Source organism: Lacerta agilis, chromosome 14 (assembly GCF_009819535.1).
Source record: "Lacerta agilis isolate rLacAgi1 chromosome 14, rLacAgi1.pri, whole genome shotgun sequence".
Taxonomy (NCBI): domain Eukaryota; kingdom Metazoa; phylum Chordata; class Lepidosauria; order Squamata; family Lacertidae; genus Lacerta; species Lacerta agilis.
The window spans coordinates 13,499,317-13,521,320 of record NC_046325.1 but is presented as its reverse complement, the minus strand read 5'-3'; the positions used below and the strand labels follow the sequence as shown (position 1 = coordinate 13,521,320).

The window sequence follows — 22,004 nt, the reverse complement described above, 5'->3', positions numbered from 1 at the left end:
TGGAAGGATCTGGAGTGGTGCATCAGTAGATCAACCAACCTGAATTTTTCCACACCACCCAACCAATCAAGGCACTATGAAAATGACTTGTGCATTTCCTTGAAAACAGTCTGTTCTTCCAGAGGGAAGTTGAAGACTAATGGATTTTTTTAAGCGTAGAACTTTTTAAAAAATATTATATTTATTATTATTGTTTTCACTGCAAGGCAGTGCATTACAGAATACATTGCTTTTCTGTAGACAACTACATGAAATTGGACCCGATAATTTACTATCATTTTTATAAATGTCATTGCAAAAAAGAAGTGAAAATCAGCATCGGTAGACTCCACCATTCCTAAAGGCTAAAACTTACTAAAGAAATTCTACCCGACAAAAGTTTTCTTCCAAACATGAGAGTAGATAGGGAATTACAATTATCATGATAACTGAGAGAGTAATAATAATAAACAGGAAGGGAAGCAAGCTTATCATCTGAAGAACCCCCACTATGAGCAAGCCTGCGTTGGGGGTGAGGTGCACTGCTGCCATCACCTGGTGAATTTCAAATTCCAAGTTAGCAGCAGTATTTTAATACAACGGAGGGGAAGAGGAAAGATTGCTGCTCAGGGTAAATAATATGCTCCGGATTAAGGGCATCAGGAAAGAGAAGAAAAACAAGATTGGGATAAATGTGCTCCTGAACGGGGAAGATGGACACAGTGATACAGGTAGACACAACTGGCTGAAAACATTCCACTACATGTGGCACAAAACGTAAGGTACACTGAAATAAATGGACATCCAGCCAGGGACTTAGGGCAAATAGGGTTCTGCATTCCTATCTATCAGTGTTAGGGGTCCTTCAAAGAGATCTATTTTAACATTCAAGGGGCCGTTTCTACGTTATTAAGACTTGCATAATTTGTGGAATGCTTTCATGAGAAGAAGATCCATGTTTCTCTTCTGCCAAGATAAGAATGCTCACTTCATATTATAAATGTCCTTTAAGGCCTTCAGTGCTTGTTCTTCAGTAATGTTTTTCCAGTCCGCTGGCAGATCAGCTGGTTTAGCGTCATATGCTCTGGCAAAATCATGGTTGTATTTGTTCAAAACAAACTTCCAGTAATCTGAAGAATTGATACTGGGATCTGGTTGGATGCACCAGTCTGGATAATATGCACGATAATCTTTGTATGGATAGAGTTCCCAATTTGTGTCCTGGTTTTTGAACTGAGTGTTGGATGCCACGTAAGTTGAACAGATATCATAAACAAGCTTTTCGGACACTATGTTTCTGTACTTTCCCAGTCCTTGAGGCCGATGGACAGTTGCAAAATGCTCTTGATGAGCACTCCCTCCAGCTTCACAGGGGACTTTGCAAAAAGGACACTGCTTCCCACAGCCAAACACCCGCTTGAAGATCTCATCCTGGGGGCTCACAGGCAATTTGGAGAGTTTAGACTGGATATCCAGGAAATCATATTTAGATAATATTTGCTGTTGCAAATCGGCAAGGAAGTTTTCAACAAAAGCAGAAAACTGTGCAGGATCAGTTGCATTCTTAAACTGTACCCCTAACAGACTTTCCTTAGAAATGACCAACTCCTTCTGCATTTCTCTGCAAAAACTGTCCAAAAATTCTGAGACAGTCTCAATATCTTGATGCTTTAATTTTTCCAGCGTTTCTACAATTTTCTTTACTATCGCAGAGAGAATCTCTTTCTCCAGTTTCTCCAGACACTCATTCTCTGCATAGTAATCCAAAATTTGTTCCTGGATCCAGTTTTTGACAAACATTTCATAAGCCCCAATGTATTCTACATAATTGTTGACATTGCCCTCTTCCAACAGTTCCTTCAGGACAGTAAACTGGAAGAAGCTCCGACTGGCATACCCAATGGACTGTGCACTGTTGAGAATATCATCTACTATTTCTATCCCAAGTCTTTTGTTGATATAACTCACAAGGGCAGGATGGAGACACTGGTCACAAAAATCCTTGGCTCTGATTTGCTGGGCATCTTTTTCCAGATAAAGATCTCTGAAAATTGAGAAATAATGAGGCTTCAGTTTCTCTAAGCGTATATAGGGATCATTTTCCTTAATAAACTCTTCGTGCATCTTCTGAAATTCATGAGCTGCTTCCCCCAAAATGTGAAGCTTTAGGTCCACTTCAAAGCATGCTGTTATATGAAGTTTCTGAGCATCAGACTGTTGAAGCGTTTCATTGATAAACTGTAAAAGTTCACCACAATATGTATCATCATAGTCTCCTTTGGAATCAACTTTTTTACAAATGTATGAACTGCATTTAAACATCAAGGAGTGAGCAAGCTCTTCTATCTCATGCAAACGCTCCTTTTTAGCAAACAAGTGTTTCATACGGTACCACAATGTTGAATCTATATATTCAGACTTCATTTGAAAAGCATTCATTCTGTAGCTTATCAAAGATTTTGCTCTCTGTACTTTTACATTGACTGAACTTCCTCGATGTGACAATTCCTTTCTCAAATATAACTCAACCTCTTCATATATTTGTCGTTTCTCTAAGGGAGCAGGTGATATTTCTGACAATGTTTCTGTCCACATTCTTTCAAACTCTTTTTCCAGTTCTTGATCTTCAAACCTATCTTCATTTTCCCGGCATTTTTTAAGTAGCCCATCAACCTTGCCTTCAATTACTTTCAAGAATTCAGTTTCTAGAGAGTGAATCTTGTGAAGCCCCTTTTTAATGCGAACAGCTTCCTGACATTTGTTGTAAGAATAACTTTCAAGTTCTTGCTTGAGGCTGTGAGCACTACGGACAAAATCTTCTCTGTACCTTTCTACCAAATGCAGATTTGCTGCTCTGCTTTCAAAGTACTGCTTCAAATTCTCCAGAATCTGCTGTTCTCCAGCCAGCAGCTTCTGGTGAAGCTCACTTTGCAAACTGCGTGTATCAAATTCATCGGGAGAAACATTCTGTATTGATGTTTCCTGTTCAGATACCCAGAGGTGCATCTCTCTGCGAAAATGCCAGTCCCATTCAGAATATTTCATGGAAAGCTGGTTATAAGCTTCTGCTATGAGGCTGTTTCGGAAACTGAAGATGAAGTTCTCGTGTTTCACAGCATTCCACAGACTTTTCACCCATTCAATAAACTGAGGGATGTCCTTGGGAGGTATTTTACATGAGCGGTTCTTTATGAATTCAAATATGTACTTCTTTAATTCAAGGACTTTTTCACTGTATCCCATGTTAACTGGGGCCATGGGTGGGACTCCATGCCAAAGCCCTGGGATGTACCAATTGTGCATTTCTGGGTCATAGTCCATGATGTCTGAAAACTTGATATCCCTGTTGAGTTTTTCCATTTTTGCTGCAGCCTGGGTCATTTCATTCAACTGTTCCAAAAGATGCTTCCGGTCCCTCATGTTTTGGTCATGTGCAGAAACATCACTGACGTTTTGATGAACGAACTGGCAGTTGGGTTTTTGCCCAATCCTCTCCATCCTGAGGAAGGCATGGGTCACAATTTGCAGGATGTCCTTCATTTCAGTGGCATTCTCCATGGCCATGTTGACAATGGTGATGTCGCTCAGTCCAATCACTAGAGTGGCCAACTCGTTGTCATGCTGGTAGCTGTCTTCCAGTTTGGCCAGTTCAGGGGCTTTCAAGCCCTCTGTGTCTATCACCAGGATGAAGTCACAGCCAAGATCCTGAGCCAAATTCTCTCTGACATTAAGAAGCGTCATGAAGGCACCTCGTGTGCACCGCCCACTGCTGACAGCAAACTGCAGGCCAAACATGGTGTTCAGAAGGGTGGATTTCCCAGTGCTCTGCACCCCCAGAACAGTTATCACCATCATCTTGGATTGCCCCCTAAGTTTGTTATTGAGTTTATTCAGAACATCAGTTATCCACTGCAGGGGAATATTGGATGCATCACCATCAATGAGCTCCAGGGGAAACCCTTCCAGCAGTAGTTCAGCTGCAATGCTTGGGAAATGGGCAAACTGCCTTTTGTTTTTAGCTATTTTGCCCTCACTAACCATTGAGCATTCTGCCTCATAGAACTGCCCCAGCTCACGCATGAAATGCTCAACTCCCAAGGAAGAGGACGATATCAACTGGTCGACCTCTGCAATCTTCCGCCCATCATCTCCCAATTTCTTGCATTTCTCTTTATAGTCAGCACGTAACTTGGAAAGATTTCCCCTAGCAATATGGTCCAGGTTGAATTTCATCCATTTCAAGAAGTAATTCCTCTCTGCATCCTTCAAATGTTTTATGCCCTTGATGAAATTAATCAAACCAATGGTGAGATCACATTGACTCTGCTGGTTACGCAATTCCAACCATCTGCCTCTCAATTGTGATCTGTATTTTTCCGAAGGCATGTCCCCTTGTCTTTCCATTCTGCATAGTTCTTTCTCCAATTTGGCCAGATTTTTCCAGAGATCACCTTGGAGTATCAGTGTTTCTTTCTTGTAAACTGCTACATCTTTTATCTCTCCTGAAATTTCTGTGGCACATCTGAGGGCATCCTGACATTCTTTGTGGTCTTCATCCACCTGGATCGTAAGTTCATGGGCAGTTGTACACATCTTATCAATACTTACACACTTAGGATTTGAGGCTATTATTTTTCCAACAGCAGCTCGAAGGTGTTCTACAAATACTGCTTTATTTGTTGTGGCAGTCTTTACCAATATATGTGAACTGTCAAGTTTAATCACTGGTGCCAGTTTATTTAAGAACTCCAAGGTACAATCAGATTTTCTACTGCGACCTTCCAAGATAAAGTAGAACTGAGTTGACAAGTCCTTCAGTGATGACAAGAGAGTATATTCTCTCTCGCCAATACAATCAGCAAATATGAAGACGGCTGAGGAGACCTGCGTTAAAAAGCTGAACTGCACCCAGTGAGACTCAACATCTCCACGGAGATTTGCAACAGCAACTGGCTCTGGGAAGAGATCTGTGTTCGTCCGTCCTCCTGGGAAATACCAGGCAATCTCTATAAGCCCATCAGCAATTTCCCGAGGGACGTTCCCACCTTCCATATCTCGGTGTAGAAAGAAATCATTATGCTGCTGGGAAGGGCTGAGGAACTCATTGAGGACTTTGGACTTGGATAGGTTACAGTTCCCCATCCGTACGAAGGAAACAGTCGGCATGGATGTCAGTACCAGGCTGTCCTCCCTAAAGCCTCTGCTTTCAGCCAAGGAATGGGGCCTCCATTTTTTCACAATGTCCCTCATGGCCCAGAGCATCAGGGTGCACTTGGAGGTCTTGAGGGGAGGCAGAATCAAAGGCAGGGCAAACTGGCACATGGACATTTTAAGGAGGATTTCCTGTTGGAGGAAACTGTCAGAACAAAACAGAACAGCACAAAGGACATCAAGGGGGTTCACAGAATCTATCTCAACTGTTTTGGTGTCAAAGAAGATTCTCTCATCAATCCTTTTTTCCTTCTCCTTTAACGGCATTCCTTTATCGTCCAGTGTTTCACGTTGAAGGCTTGTGCTCCTGGCCGTCACATTCAAAGCCAAGACCTTCTTCAGAAAATTCCAAGGCAAGTCTCCCAGTGTACACGGGCTGCAGTCTTTTAGATTTCCGGAACTGATTTCCAGAATTTCTTTCAGGGTAAGTTTCTTGCTTGAATACTTCCGAAACTTCAACTTAGCGATGATGTTCTTAAGCGCTTTTCTTCCTTCTACAGAATCATTAGAAAATAAGTATTATTCTTTTTGCACCCATGTGTCTCCAAGATTACTGTTTAAGTGCCAAATTCTCTAATGTTGTATTTAACAATGCGATTGCATGACTCTCTCTTAAAAAAAAAAAGATCAATGCAACTGCAAGCGATGTTTGTAATGTCACATGCACTTTGGCTCTTATCCTCTGCATCTTTTTATTACCTACTGCATTTGCCCACACCCTGGTACATTTCTCTTTTGCATACTAGGGATTGCTACAGTATTTACACTGCATGTATTTATTAAGAAAGAAGGCAGCTGCTACTAGGGCAGTGGCAGAAACTGAAAGAAGTCAGCTTTTGCCACCCAAGGCAAAACTGAAAATGCTACCTGCCACAGCACACACGCTGCCTAAGGCAGCACCTGCTGGTGGGCTGGCCCACAGAGAAAAAAACACATGGGAATGATAATATTTCTGATATGGTAAATAAACCATTTCAAACAATAAAGCTAGTCATCTGATAATGAAACCGAGTTTACCCTAACACAGAAATTTTCATTCAAGAAGAAACTTCATCTTCCCTTAAGGGCAACATATTAGCCAAAGCTGCATTAACCAAGTGGCAGGATTTCCAGATTCTGCAACCAGAAAAATGAAATTCTGCAATCATCATAAAATGGGTAACCTAGATTAAGATGTTTTTTTCTGAACAAATGAAAGAAAACTAAAGGCAATGGACTGCAAACACCCGATATAACTGGGGAATGCCTGGATAAGATGCTATCCACCCTGCCCTGTTGAAGGATACAAAATTAAGGTGCAAAAGACCTAGAATTACCTTTGCTAGGATGTTTCTGTTTTTGCTCTGCTTCTGACTCAAGCTCATCTTCTTTCTCTTGTCCTGAAGGGACTGGAAACACATACCAACCTTTAACCATGTAATGTTAAACCATAATTTACTGTTTGGGCATATTGTTCCTCCCTTTTCCTTTTTCCTCCTCCCAGTGCCCACCGCAGAAACAAATTAATAGTTACAGCATGCAAATTTTAAAAGAACTATGGTTTAATGTTGTGTGAAAACGCAGTCAACGGTCATGTTCATGTCACATGGAAACCATAGTTAAAATAAATTATGGCTTATTGTGAACCTGCTGAAATCATGGGTGCTTTGTGTGGGATGTAACATCACAAAAGCAGTCAAGTACAACATTTCCTGTTTGCCCAGAGTAGACACACAAGGTAATGTTGCTCCAACCAAAATAACTTCCTGTCACACCTGGTCTGGAGCATCCTCCCCTTGTGTGTGACGAGGTAGATGGGTGTGACCCTAGGAGACTCTATAAAAGGGCTGTTCACGCAGCCATCTTTCCCTTTTTTCTCTCGATGCTCTTCCTGTTGTACTGTATTGATGCTCTTTTGCTGTGTGCTGACTCTCAGCCAGCAGCACATGGGCTCATCCCTCACAAGAGGATGAACCCACACTTTCCTCTGTAACTGTAACTACAAGCTAAAGCCTGCCTTCAGGATCACACTGTGGACTGAATGTGAGTAAGCCTTATCATTACTTTTAAAGAAGACTGTTGTGTCATTGCTGCTTTTAAGAAGGAACAAAAGGGGATTTACCAGGAACAAATACAATCTGGACAAGCCAGGCTGGATTGCTTAACTCAAGTGCTTCTCACAAATCCAATCAACTAGCTCCCTGCTGTGTACATGGGAATGTGCTCTGCTACAAGCTCACTAGCGTGAGTGAGGAAGGATAATATTAATCAATATATCCTCTCCTCCTGTCCTCAACATTCCCACACTTTGCTCCCCCCCACCTGCTGGGGAACAAACCATGGCCTGGCTTGTCACGTCATCCAAACAGGCTCATGGTTTGTTCCTCTCCAAGCATTGTAAATTCTTAAAACAATTCGTAAGCAGAAGCCAAGGCTTGTTTTTGGCTTATCACTAATGGTTGGGTCTGAAGAGAAAGTTTGGGTTCAGGCAACAAGGCAAGCTGGACTACAGCTTGTTTTCCAGCAGTGAGGAAACAGCAGGAGCAGAGAAGGAGCTATTTCAGCACCGTTTAACAGCAGAGCAGATGCCTGAACCCAGATGGACAATGAGGACGTACCCATTTTTTGGCATGTTATCATCTTTCTTCCCCCAACCCTCAGTCTGGTTGGGAGAGGAGATTTGAAAGTTACACCCACACCATACATTTAAAGCCTTATCTATACTGCTTTAGCAGTTATTGCTCCCCCAGAGAACCCTGGGATTTGTAGTATACCCCCTCACAGTTACAACTCCCATCATCCTTAATAAACTACAATTCCCAGAATACTTTGGGGGGAGCCATATGCTTTAAATGTATGGTCAGGAGACTATTATCCAAACTTCATCAGATGTAGGAGGAATCTTTCTCCCTTCAGAAGAGCCCAGGCTGCCCCATCCTGCCTGGCTTGCTTATGGAAAGGAAAGGAGAATTAGACCAGGGATCAGCAGGACCTATTTTGAAGAAACCAGTAACCACCAAATGTGTGCCGCCCCCCCCCCTGATCACAAAAAGAGATACCTTTGGGAACTGCTTCTTCTGTCTCTCCCAATACTCTTGGGTTTTCAGTCTTCTCCTCTGGAGGCAAACGCTCTAGGGAGAAAAATATAAGCTACATTAGTTCCCTTCCAACTGCACAGTTCTACGATTCCTGGTCCAAAAAGCCATGTTAACAAAAATTCTAAAGCAAACCACAACAATCCACTTGTTAGTATGTCATTAACTGGGAATGTGGACGTAGGACTACAATGGCCATCTGAATGCAAAAGCTCTCCATGTTTAGGCTCAGAGACCTTGAGAACAAAGGCGTCCCCTAAATTCCCAAGTCTCTCCAGGCCCAAGCTGTAAATTACTTGATAACCTCCTGTGTCTTTTACAGCCCCAGCTGTAACTGGTTCTCACTCTTCATAGTAAAACAGATAGCATCTCTTCCTGCTCCAAAGCCAGGATGCAATTAACTCACACTCCTAGAGACAGGGAGTTCATTTTAAGGGGACCAGACACCCATTCCCCAGAAGGCTGCAGTTTTACCTCTCCCACAATGCCACACTCCTGCATGAACCAACGTTTGACATACAAGGATTTCCTAACTTCACTACACCATCTCTTTTAAAGAATACACTAACCACTGCTGTTTCGAAACTCCCCTGCTGAAGCTGGGGTGGTGAGAAAGTCCCCCCCCCCCTGTGTTCATCTGCCTTTGGGACATATGGTGAAAACAAAAATGTAAAATGAAGACATTACTGATTACTAATATCCATGGGATTCCACTTGCCAAATGATCTCTCTTGTCTAATAGCAAACTCAACTAGTGAATGCAAAGGCTAGGTAGCCCAAACAGGGTTACAAGAGAGAGAAATTATTCTGCCTGGGGAGAAACAAAATAGTTTTTTTTTAAGAACTAAAGGGGTAACTCTGCTCCAAAACGAAACACAGACCAATGAGTACTGAGTATACAGAACGTAACAGTTGAGCGAATACTTTGTGCTTTGTTCACTGAACCACTGAAGAATTGCGAAAAGGAATTACTTAAGAGGTGCTGCTCCACCATCTCATAGATCATATTTGGGAAAACACGCAGCAAGGCATTTCTCTTCCCTGAGGATCTCAGAAAAGGAAACTGATGAAAAATGCTTTGTACAGACTCACCATGTACTGAATTTTGCAGAACCTGATTTGAACCTGGAAGCGCAATTTCTAAACATTCCAGGAATTTGCCACAGGCTATTTCTCCCATTTTTTGTATCATTATCAGCAGTTTCCGAATTTTCTTCTTGGAATCCTCCTCAGTTTTGTCTAAGGCCTCATATTCTTCCTCCGTGATAACGGACTGGGAGAATAACTCATCTAGAACAAGTTCTAGGTCTTTCTGGAGGATTTCAATTAATTGTTTTCTCGCTTTGCGGATTATCTCATCACCAGAGACCACCACGGAGTCCATTGATCTGTGGTAGAATAAATGTATTTTATTGATTAATGGAAAAAGGGAAACAAACATTAGAACTAGTAAGGAACTCTTTTCACTCATGCATGCTGATTAACGAACAATCCAATGCTCACCGTCTCTGCACAGAATGAAATCTTATTGCATTCAATGGCTCTTCCTTCACAGGGAAGTGGGGCTGGGAGGACTGCAGCCTGATCTGGCAAACTGTCTGCCTAGCTGCTAGTGAATCTGCGCTCATGGTTAGGAATGACGTTATCATTATGGGTATCTACTACATACTAAACCATCTAATCCATTTTTAGGTTAATAGTCTATGTTCTCAAGAATGTTGGGTTGGATACTGACTGTCGCTCATGGAAGGGGGAGCAGCAAGGATTTTTTTATTTTTAATTTTGTTTTGACGTACAGCAGTGTTTCCAAAAAATAGACCAGAGGCAATTGTATTTCATCCAGCAGAGCTTTACTGCTACTGAAGGCAAATGAGCATAATGGTCACAAATCCAATACATTCAGGATTGGCACAGTCCATAAAAATCCAGTTGCAGCTGTGATGAAAAAGTTGATTTTGCTGGACAGGAGGAATCAACAAGTGTTTCTTTTATTTTGTTTTCTTTTCCTGCCAGCAAATGGTTAATGAACGGCAGCCTCTGATTGACCGTGGTTCCAGGAGGGAGAGTTTAAAATTTTGATTTGAGGAGAGAGTTGGTCAAGGGGTTAGGAGTTAAGGGAGTAAGAGGGCTGGAATTGAGGGAGACAGGTTAGGAGACAGGTTGAGGTATAAAGAGTGAATAGGAGAAAGAGTTGGTTCTGGAAAATCAACTTCCACTCTGAGTGGATTGTCCTATAGGAGGAATAGACCGGAATTTTACTGGGAGGCAGGTAGAGGTTGAGTCAGGAGAAGTAGGTGCTGGAAAGAAACAGCCTACTTAGGACTCAAATCTAGCCTGGAGGGGAAAAATTCTCCTTAGGAAAAGAAGAAACTCCCAAAACCAATGAAGGGAGGGGGTGCGGAGAGCCCTTTGGTTTATTACTTAAAGTACCTCAGGAGCAGGAGTGTTAAAGGGGGTGGAGAACTGAAAGAAAGTATCACCGTATAAAGGAACCAGACCTATAACGCAAAAACAACCGAGGATGAATTAAAGTGAAATCGCACTGTATTCTTGAAGTAACCTAAATTTAATCCATTTGTGTTATATACTATCTTGCCTTAAATAAATCTTTTATTGTTTATTTAAAGATAATCTGTCTGAGACTCCAGCTTACTAGTTACCCCTCACAAAGGTCCCCCACAGGGTACTCTGGGCTAGAATTTTAAGAGGGTAGGGGAGGAAAACCTTTGGTTAAAGGGTTGTTCAGTGAGGTGGGGGGAATTAATCTGTGTGAGAGCGGGCCCAAAGGACTGAGAGGAAAAAGTGCCAACGCACCCATCACAGCAGCACTTGATATAAAACTTACAAACTTATAAGATGACTTAACCTTAACACTAAGCATACAGAACAGAATATGAGAAAAAAGAAAGAGAAACCAAGAGTGAGAGCCAGGCTCCTCCTGGCCTTACTATTATAGTCAGCTCGACCTTGACAGAAACACAACAGAATGTGTTTAAACCAGCTGAACACAGCTTCCCAGCAGAAATAACCAAAACATCAGAAACCTTCCTGTTTCTCTCACATAGAAATAAACCTTCTAGAACACTCCTGAACTAATCAGAATAGGAAAGATCTCTACACATCAGATCAATACTTTCTGTACTAAGAAATGAAAACTGACACAGGGGAAGATGGTGCCAAAGGAGGGCCTAAGGCGTTCCTTTCTGCCTTGGGTCCCAGCTTACCTCAATGCAGCGGGCAGCTATTTTCTCCCAACCTTAGTAGAAGTCAAAATGTTTTTTTTAACTCCCCACCCTCTTCCCCAGTGAAAATGAAATGAAAATGGAATTTTATTGTTTCTTTTATTTCCTTTATTTATGACTCTGACCTGTATGCCACACTGTCTCTTTTATTTATAAAAAAATATTTATATTAACCAGGCCTTTGGCTGATTAATATTCTACAGCCTTTTAAATGTGTCTGTGGGAAGGGGAGTGTTATTGTTTTGCTGTTTTGTTTTACTCGTTTACTTGGTTTTATCCTGTATTTTATTCTGCGAACCACCCTGGGATGTTATGATGAAGGGTGGTATATAAATCCAATAAAAAATAAATATATTTCATTAATCACTTTGGCTGCTAACACACAGTTGGGCTTCACCCCCAGAGGTGCACTCCATTGTATTTTGAGACAGATGAATGCCAACAATATCACAACAGTTTACAAAAAATATATAAAAGCATAAATTAAACATTATTATAAATCAATTATGAATATTTCACGTGGACATGCCATGGACCACCTTAATGAAGGTTGTGAACGACTGCTGGTCAATCCACAGGTCAGAGTTTGGGAACCCCTGTTATAGGAGAAACCCTAAGATCTCTGGTCCCAATCTAGTCATATATCAAGATTGTTTGCTGCCATGTACACACTACAGTTAACTTCATTAGGGGAAGAATGACTACATGGGGTTAAATATCCACTGAACTATGAACCCATCAGCCTAACCTACTTTCCAGGGTTGTTGTGAGCCTAGGCCCCTGATCCTGAATTCACTTTGGAATGAATTGCTTCCTTCTGTCCCCCTCCCCGATACATTAAGTAAGACATTATTTTCTTGGTTTTTGGTAGCCTCCTATTTTATCTGCACCTTCTAAGCAAGTAAGAGAAGTTCAGTACAGTCACACCTTGTGTTGCGTTAGGTTCATGTTGCGTCTTTTCGGCTTGCGAACGTGGGAAACCTGGAAGAGTATACTTTTGGGTTTCGCAGCATGTGCGTGTGCAGAAGTGTTCTATCGCGGAAGCGGCAGTCTAGTTATGGAATTTTCTGGGTGCGAACGGCACCCCCGAATGGATCGAGTCCATAACTAGAGGTACCATTGTACACGCTCAGCCTCAAGGGGAGAAAACAAGGGACTCATGATTACTCGAGACTGATTTCAAAGTGGATCCCACACCAAGTCTCTGCTTAGTCACTCCCCCTTAACCAAGAGCCACCTTAAGATGATCCTGAATCTTTTCAGACCAGAAAAATAACAGACAGGATGGAGAGACAGGCAAAGTCATCACCCCAATTGGGAGTGGTAACACACACAGCAGAGCCTCCGAAGAGGAAAGTTCAGGAGAAGTAAAAGATCTTTCAGAGCAACACTGAAGGGATTGAATAATGCAGCTCTAGAGAACAAATTCTAAAATAAAGTCCCAACTTTTTAATCAGCCCGGTTCCAAGCCCTTTATTAGCAACCTATTTGCAAAAACAAAAAACCCCAAGCCAGTGGACCAGCTTGCCCTCAATGCCAGAAAGGTTTGATGGTGCCTGTTTCTGCAGATCAAGTGGCTGTTTAATGCCCTTGTGATTTATTATTTTTTCTAATAAATTTACAACCTTAATGGAGGCAGAACCAAAAAGAGGGAAGATAACAGCAGTTCTCTAGAGGACATGTAAATCACCCAATGTTCTGACTTTACAAATCAAAATATTGATGATAATTTAAGTATAGACGTTACCCTTTGATGGCTGTTTCATTAGGAACATCCTCCTTCAGACTCCCTTTTGTCTTCCGGGAATGGGATTTCTTTTCAGATGGGGTTAATCCAGGCATAGCTTTCATGAGCTGCATCCTGGCTACATCCTCTGAGGTTTGGAAGAAGAGAAATCAAGAAAGTACCAATAAACATCTTCAGTAACCCTGTTCAATTAGATATCTGCATAAGATGAATGTGTAGAGGGAATCAGGATCAGGCCCACGGGCCCTGGCCCCAACCTTATATTCATGCACATACAAGCTGTTAAGTGCCTAGATAAAAACTGGGAAATGAGAATCGGCACTATGCATACATATTTTCTTTGTTTTTGGATGAACGCACAGAAACCAGGGTCTTCACGGTCATCTGCGCAAGGCTTATGAGCCAAAATATGGTTTATCTATACCTGAGTAATGTCAAGGAAAAAAGAAAATTAATACCAGGTTTTTGCATCAAGAGCCAAGATTCTGCAGCCAGTAGATGTGCTGCAGATTAAACATCCATGTGTATATAATTATTCTGCTTCTAAGAAGTATAGATTTGGCTGTGTGTGATTGTTACTCCCCAGATTTCTGAGCCCAAAACACCACTACTAAAGTGGTTTACAGCAAGGAAACAGAAGCTGCACACAAAGTATATGCTGCACTGGAGTCAGATTTAGATATCCAGTTGTTTTAAGTGACTTTCCTAAAAATTCACTTTTGCTATGGGAAGTCTTCGATTTATTACAACTGGGGCTTTGGCCTACTGAGCAACAACTCATCCCATCTAGTGTTTCCTTTATTGTTGATACATACCACCTTTTGCTTTCTCAGATCTTTCCCTTCTCGTGGGAGACTTGCTTGTCCTTTTTCTCTTGGAGCCATCCAGTTGTCGGGCTCCCTCTTCTTCTCCCTTTGATGCAGAGATGTCAGGAATTTGCGCTCCATTTCCTGTACCTTCAGATTTGTCACAGTTCCCATCGCTGGCTCCACTTCCTTTGCTCTCAGCCCCACTTCCTACCCGCGGAGATGCAGAGCTCTCTAGATCCTCATCTCTACCTCCGTTCTCTGTGCACACGGCAGCGCCAATGGGGTTCTCAGCTACATCCAGGGCATCTGGAGTCTTGACTTCTCTTTCTTTGCTGGAGAGCAGAAGATTGGCATCTTGGTCCTCAGTGCTGCTTGCACTCCCTGGAAGCATAATAGTATCATCTGGGCTCTGAGATCCACTTCCTGCCTCTGAGGATACAGGAGAATGTCTAGTCTCAACCTCTCCTACGCCCTCTTGGGACTGGGGAGCATCCTGGTTTCCAGATCTAGCCAGATCCATGCTCTTGGATCTACTTCTTTCCCCTGAAAATTCAACAGAGTCTGGGACCTGAAGGTCATTCCTGAGATTCAAGTGATCTGAAAGCATCAGATGAAAAAACAAACAAATAACTAAACGAAAAGGTCAGGTTTTTTGGGGGGCGGCGGCGGCTCAATACTTAGTTATTACAAATTCAATTTCCTTCCTTTTACAATTATCTGAAGGTGATGCCCACTGACTCCTGTTGAAGCAGGGTGGATAAAAACCAATGATTTAAAAAAAAAAAGAATTCAAATTTTTAAATTTAAATTTGATTTTTAAAATAAAATGCTTTTGGAGGAAAAATCTTTCTAAAGATAGTTTCCTATTCAAGTTGCATTATAGTCCAATGGCTATTCATCAGGAAATAAGGATTTGTTTTAAGTTTTTCATGTGTGCTAAAACTCAGTCTAAGTTTTTTAAAAAAATGTTTAACCACATCAGTTATTTTTTATATAACTGTAAAACTACTCTGAAAATGTATTATTCCAAAAATGAAACCTTCATCTGGTTGTAAATATTAAGATTATACTAGCAAGAATGAGTCTTTCTGTAAAAAAATGATTTAAATCAAGTCTTACTGATTAGTGGTTTAAATCGATTTAATTTAAATGAAATCCACCTTGTGTTGAAGCAAAATCAAAAGCATCTGAGAGGTTCTGGAGAACTATCAGGCTTGCCTTCCCCTTGCCTTTTCCCAGCACAGGTCAGCTGGCAGAGAAACTCATTGCCATAACAGAGCTTGAAAACCAAACCAAACCAAACCAAACCACACACAGTTATCCTGGCAACCTTCCAAATCCCAAATCTGTGTTCATACCTGGGGTGAGAGGAAGGAGTTTTCTTGCATTGCCAAAGGCCCTCAATCACCCTGTATTGTTTCTTAAAGGCCCTAGCTTGGCCAGGCCGTTTTGCATAAGTTAGCTCAGGAATTCCTATGCAACTTATATTTGTCCCTTCACATCCCAAATAATCAAAATCTTAACTTTTATTCATTTCTAGGGTGTGGGGAAGGTCCCCCAAACTTATAATCATGTAAGCATAAAAGCAGCACTAACAGCCTTGGACCAAATTCAAGACGCAAGAGGACTTCAAGGCATAGAGCGAGAATTTGGTGCTGCTGCAGGTGAGAATTTAACGCTTAGGAAAAACAGAAAGCACCTCCAGGTTTTAAAAAGTGTTACTCACCATCTTCTACATATTCAGAAATGGGCTGAAGGCTTGGGAAGGCGTGCCTCAGGTTTTCCAGGCAGTCCAAGAAAAGTTCCTGCGTTGATTCTCCTTTTCCCAGCACTAACTTGATCAGGCATTCCACAAATGCTTGGGGATCCTTTATTTCACTCAGGGAGAAGAACTCCCCCTGTGTGAGGAGCAGGTGGGAATCTGCCACATCCAAGATCAGCTCTGAGTCGATTAGAAGAAGATCTTCTGCTAATTTCCTTCTAGCACTCCATATAATTTCAGAAGGCTTTCTATCGGAAAATGCCATGGCTTCCAAACATGTAGCCCTAAAATTGTTGAAGAATGAACAAACACTGTCTTTATATAAATAGCATTTCAAGAGGGCTCTCTAAGCATTTGGTGTAATTGATCCAGCAAATGTCCTACAAATCTGTAATTCAACAGAGGCAGTGCCTATATGCTAGATTTGAGGGATGAGGTTATTACCCCTCTATTATTGTCCATGCCATGTCGCTCAACCATTGCTACTGTGCAGGGTGGATAATAATAATAATAATAATAATAATAATAATAATAATAATAATAATAATAATTTATTTATACCCTGCCCATCTGGTTGGGTTTCCCCAGCCACTAACTCTGGGTGGCTCTCAACCGAATATTATAAACACAATATAGCATTAAACATTAAAAACTTCCCTAAACACGGCTGCCTTCAGATGTCTTTTAAAAGTAAGATAGTTAAAGAAATCAATGATTAAATAAATAAATAAGATTTTTTGATTTAAATTAGTTTTTTAAAAATAAAATGCTTTTTGAAGAAAAATCTTTCTAAAGATAGTTTTCTATTTAAGTTACATTATAGTATTCATCAGGAAACAAGGATTTGTTTTTAATTATGTAGCATGAAGCTTTATATGCAATGTTTACATTTTTTGGTAAATGAATTCCATTAATCCATTCACAATGTTATACTCTTCCAGACGTTCCTGTAAGATTATTCGAGGCAGAAGATAACATCATAGATGCTTGTTTTTGCAGTTCTCAAAAGTGTGAATTTGTGTCTGCAGAGATAACATGCCTTTTCTTCACAGGAAAAATGTTATAAAATAAACATACAGTTGAGGGGGAAACCTTAATCCCATGGTTCCTTTGCAAATTTATATACACAGAATCAATCCCTTACCTCTTAAAAGCTAAGTTCCAAGCGGTTCAATGAATAGATCATTTGGAGTGGAATAGATCTGCACAAGTAGCTAAGTGTGAAGCAATAAAATTGAAAGTGTAACCTTGTGAGCAGAATACTCCACAAGTCTTGGGGTCTTTGTGGAATAATTGTCAGTTGCATGTCTGTGCAGCTCAGACTTGAGGCAAGTGCAACCTTTTCCCAATCCTACTGGGTTCCAACAACTGCACTAACACTTAACTACAGAACAGGCACCTGAATGTAGAAGCAAATCCAAAGGGGTGGTGATGGTGGAGGAATTAGTAACTGGGATCTGTAAGTCCTTGGCGAGACCTTGAAGTGCTTGCCAGTCAACTAATAAGAGTTCACAGGTTCCAGGCCCTTCTTCCCACGGGTTGCCTGTCATTGTCCAAACAATAAAGTCTCTACCTGGAGCTTCAGTCCTGCAGCAGGAATTCTCTGCTTCAGTCCTTGGTTCCCCTTTTCCAGCTTTCCACCAGCCTATTTCTCCTTGGCCTGTTCTTTCTGCAAGCCTGTTCCAGCCTAGGCCTACTAACTGTATTCCCCCCACCCCCGGAAAAAGAAGGCCAGCCTCTGGCTGGTAGGAGATACAGCCCCTCTGAGATTCCATTACATTTGTGTGTATAGCCTGAGATTTATCACAATATTCTCCCCCTGGAGGAGAAAACCTAAAATGTGTACTAAAACTCAGAATAAGTTTAAAAACAACAACAACAACAAGTTTAACCACATCAGTTAACAAACATGGATACATAAGCTGTAATGTTATTGTTTTAAATACTTTGTTTAAATTGTTATTAAGGAAATGTTCGTTTTTCTCCTTTCAATAAAGTACAGCAGAAAAGTTGTCCAAATATAAACAGTTAACTTATTAAACCTCACAATAATTTCATAATTATCTATGTATTTCTAATAGTATAACCAAATCAGTAATTTTTGATATAACTGTAAAAAAAATACTCTGAAAATTTATTATTCCAAAAACGAAACCTGAATCTGGTTGCGAATATTAGGATTACTGTATACAGTACCAGCAAGTCCTTGGTTCCCCTTTTAAACCTCTATCTTCAGTACATTTTATTTCATTGCTATGGCTAGAGGCTGATGCAAATAAAGACTCTTCTTCTTCTTCTTCTTCTTCTTCTTCTTCTTCTTCTTTGGGTCCAGTAAATGCTGATTGAACTATTTCCCCATCCTGAGCATTTATTTATTCAAGATGGGGCCTGCCACTAGCAGGATATAAGAAATCTGACTGAATGAGCATTCACAAATGAGTGTTTTCCTGCCCTGTTGTTCCTGTCTAGCAGTATAGATTAGTTGCAACAAAAGCTACAAGTAGTGTGAATAGATTAAGATCACCACCTTCCTTTCTGGTGGGGGTTCTGTGCCTTTAGAAGCTAAGTGACGGGTAGAAATTCAGCAGGTTCTGCTCTTCCAGCACAGCATTGAGAAGCTGCATGTGTTGGTATCTGCCTGTTATGCATTTATTCAAGGCTTAGAGATTGTGTGCAACCTTTTTTGGGGGGGCAATCTCCAATATTTATAATATATTCAAAATAATATGCCAATCCTGAATTTATTTATTTTTTAAACCAAATATAAAGCTTATCTGCAGCTTTAAGATTGCTTTTAAAGGAGCACAAAATCTCAAGTTTTCCACAAAAATGTTCAACATTCAAAGGAAGCCCAACTACACTGCAAAAATGAATCCAACCTTAATTTGGCAAGGGGGGTTGACAATAAAAGTATTGAAAATGTATATGTACACATAATTGTTGTACAAAAAACTTGGGGACACCAAAACACAATGCTCTGATGAACATTAAATATTCGTGTTCTAAAGTTTGTTGTGCTAATTTAGGATTGCACTGAAATACATTTGTTAAAATTTACACCCCCTTCCTTCCTACAAAATTTCATTGATTTTCTTGCGTCTCGAGGAGCAAGGCTTCTTGTTTATCAGAGTATTTAATGCTACCGGAAACTTTTATTTTTCCAATTGCTACTTGTTTTAGCTTTCGAATTGGCTTTTATCTGAGAGCTGACTTTGTACCTCTGAATTATTAGTCGTATAAGACTCCATTAGCTATCCTGCTTTCACACAAGCATACACAAAATCCACCTATGTTTTTTCCGTTTATTGCAAGCAGAGGTTAAGGAATAGGAACAGTCAGTAAAAAATATAAATAGTTGACAACCTAAATCATCATCAAAATTAAATGCATATACTTACGTGAGATGTAAAGCACAGAGCCTGCATTCGTCCCCTGCGAGTTAAGTGTCTATGCTTTGTGCTTTCGCTTTTCCTATAAACTACCCCAGACTTGAGAACAGAGGAAACGAAACTGAAGGTAGAAAAAAAGAAACACGTTAACTGTTTCTATGACTACATGGGCTGGGAGCAGTTGGGAGGAGATTGTGCTATTGCCTCTGACTGATTGCTTACTTTGTCCTTGTTACTTATTACAGTAGTTCATACCGTTGTTTATACACATTATATCCAATTGTTTTAAGTTGCTTTAAATTTCATCTTCTGTAAGTTGCTATACTGTATCTTGTTTTCTTTTCTATCTATAAATTCCACAATCTTTCATAATACCAGTGAACTTGTAGACCAATAAACTGAGTGATTTGTTTCAGTCGCAATCCTTTTCTGTGGTCTTACTGGTTCCACTTGGTTCCTGCTGAGCAAATTTGAACCTTGAATGAAGGTTAATGCATTGGCCAGGATTTGGCACGATATGCAATGGCCTTGATTGGATCTCCAAATAAACAATGGCCACCTGTCAATCAAACCCACCTGGATTAGGTAAAGGTAAAGGGACCCCTGACCATTAGGTCCAGTCGCAGAGGACTCTGGGGTTGCGGCACTCATCTCTCTTTATTGGCCAAGGGAGCCAGCGTACAGTTTCCGGGTCATGTGGCCTTCATGACTAAGCCGCTTCTGGAGAACCAGAGCAGCGCACAGAAACGCCATTTACCTTCCCACTGTAGCGGTACCTATTTATCTACTTGCACTTTTGATGTGCTTTCGAACTGCTAGTTTGTCAGGAGCAGGGACCGAGCAACGGGAGCTCACCCCATCGTGGAGATTCGAACCGCCGACCTTCTGATCGGCAAGCCCTAGGCTCTGTGGTTTAACCCACACTGCCACCCACATCCCTGGATTACCGGTTCTTAAAATTCCACCATTTCCAACCTTCTTTGTCTCTCTTGACCCCCCTCAAACTAGAACTGCTGCCCAAAGCCAACAGCGCCAGAGATGACAACTGCTTTTTGCTATGTTCGCTTGTGTATGGACAATTAGACCAGTGTTCTGGTATAGGGTTTTATTTCCATTTTGCTCTGCATATTAAATTATCATTTGGGATAAGCTGCTGAATTGGATTTCTGAGCTGTGCACAACTCTGGATGGACTCAAGGGGTGTCGTCCCCCCCCCATCTCCTCCTTCACTCAGTGCTTGGGAGAGCGGGTGGGTGGGCAGATTGAAGTTGGCAAGCAGATTTGGGATTCATCTGGATGCTTCTCTGCTCCAGAGGAGACCCGTTTAATGATTTAATTTACCAAAATTGGGAATGCCTAAATGCTTTACCGTGTGTGTTTAATTTTGGAATGCTCCCCAGTAACTCTTGTGTGATTAAAATAAAATAAAAAATAAAAAAATTGTCCAGTAGTACCTTAGAGACCAACTAAGTTTGTTCTGGGTATAAGCTTTCATGTGCATGCACACTTTTACAAATACACTGAAACAGAAGTCACCAGACCCTTATATATAGTGTGAGGGTGGGGTGGGGTATTTCTCAGAAGGGTAGTAGGAGATGGGTGATTGGCTCAATGGGAACGGTAAATGTGTTGACGACTGTTGACAACTGCAATTAGTCCTACAGGAAAAAGCAAGGGATAGTAGACAGATGACCAAAAATAGCTTTAGCATGTGTAATTATTCAACTTTGGTCACATAGGAGGCATCTTATTACCCTCTCCATTTTGTTTGGTGTGCGACTGCAATGGCTACATCTCCATGAACACTGAAGAAGAGACTGGGTTGGAAAACTCTCTCTCTAAATGCAGTAGAGGAGAGCAAATGTTTCTCTGTGAATGTACCGTATTGGCCTGAATATAAGCCACACCTTTAAAATTGGAGGTGGGGGGAATACCCAAATATAAGCCGCTCCATTCCTCACTGCTCCTGGCTGCATACTGGGGGGGGGGAGGGACTGTGTTGCTGGCAGCCTTTCCCCTTCCTTGCTCTCTCCCTTCCCGGCCTTGGGGGAGAGGACTACGCACGGGGCAGGCGCTGCACGAATATAAGCCGCACTTTTCACGGTCGGAATTTGGGGGCAAAGTGAGGCTTATATTCAGGCCAATACGGTATGCGACAGAAAGAAGTATTGAAATTGAAGTTCTCCCAAAGAAGCAGTAAGGAGTTCTGCTGGAAGGAGAAAGTGGAAACCTCTCAGAAGGAACTGCATGGCCTGGCTGGGTCATAGACAGAAGGCTGAGTGCAAGGGAGAAGGACAGTTTGTTTGAATGTTTAAGGAAGAAGCTGTAATCTTCAGCTAAGAAAAATTAAGCCCATGCTTGGATAAGCATGCGAATGTAAATACTTTGCATATGTTTTTTTTTAAGCTATGTGTTCTGCAAGTAAAAGCTTTTGAATATTTTAACAAGTGTTTGGACATGGTTTTAATTTCAAGAAAAGAGCCAGTTTTGCACGATGTTGATTTCCTAGCTGCAATATAGCTATGCTGTTAACCAGACCACCATAAGGTCTTTATTCTGGGTGACACTTTATGCAGGTGGGAGGGAGAGAATTGGGATGGGGGAGGCTTTGCAGCTGGCCTGCCGGCAGGGTTGATACTGAAATGGGGAGAGGCACCATCTGCTACAGAGCCCAGAGGAGTGAGTTCTGAGGTGATTTAATTTAATTTATTTAAGGAGATGTATTTAATTGCACCATTGTTTCCCTGTCTGCAGAGATGAATAACTGCTCGTTGTCCGGAGCCAACCCTTC

The 22,004-nt window shown here is 41.3% G+C and overlaps 2 protein-coding genes across 2 annotated transcripts; both read right to left on the bottom strand.

Annotated features, from left to right (window-relative positions):
• Positions 1–273: 273 nt before the first annotated feature.
• LOC117058429 (up-regulator of cell proliferation-like) lies at positions 274–13,371 on the bottom strand. Its single transcript, XM_033169596.1, has 5 exons — positions 13,254–13,371; positions 9,357–9,652; positions 8,229–8,300; positions 6,507–6,578; positions 274–5,684 (listed from the first exon to the last, which is right to left on the bottom strand). Exons 1-5 carry the CDS (start codon positions 13,364–13,366, stop codon positions 964–966), a joined length of 5,274 nt encoding a protein of 1,757 aa, XP_033025487.1. The 5' UTR covers positions 13,367–13,371; the 3' UTR covers positions 274–963.
• A 680-nt stretch (positions 13,372–14,051) lies between these two features.
• LOC117057513 (lisH domain-containing protein C1711.05-like) lies at positions 14,052–19,458 on the bottom strand. The gene is made up of 4 exons (XM_033168362.1): positions 19,436–19,458; positions 19,223–19,334; positions 15,789–16,108; positions 14,052–14,659 (listed from the first exon to the last, which is right to left on the bottom strand). Exons 3-4 carry the CDS (start codon positions 16,087–16,089, stop codon positions 14,052–14,054), a joined length of 909 nt encoding a protein of 302 aa, XP_033024253.1. The 5' UTR covers positions 16,090–16,108; positions 19,223–19,334; positions 19,436–19,458.
• Positions 19,459–22,004: the final 2,546 nt, after the last annotated feature.

Bases quoted from the DNA above. Each gene is read 5' to 3' on its own strand.
- LOC117058429 (XM_033169596.1), bottom strand. From the start codon at position 13,366: ATGCAGCTCATGAAAGCTATGCCTGGATTAACCCCATCTGAAAAGAAA. The intron at 8,301-9,356 runs GTGAGTCTGTAC...TTTTCTCCCTAG, and splicing joins TCTGCAAAATTCAGTACATG to AGCGTTTGCCTCCAGAGGAG. The intron at 6,579-8,228 runs GTATCTCTTTTT...ATGTGTTTCCAG, and splicing joins AGAAGAAGCAGTTCCCAAAG to TCCCTTCAGGACAAGAGAAA.
- LOC117057513 (XM_033168362.1), bottom strand. From the start codon at position 16,089: ATGGCATTTTCCGATAGAAAGCCTTCTGAAATTATATGGAGTGCTAGA. The intron at 14,660-15,788 runs GTGAGTAACACT...TGATGCTTTCAG, and splicing joins TTCTGAATATGTAGAAGATG to ATCACTTGAATCTCAGGAAT.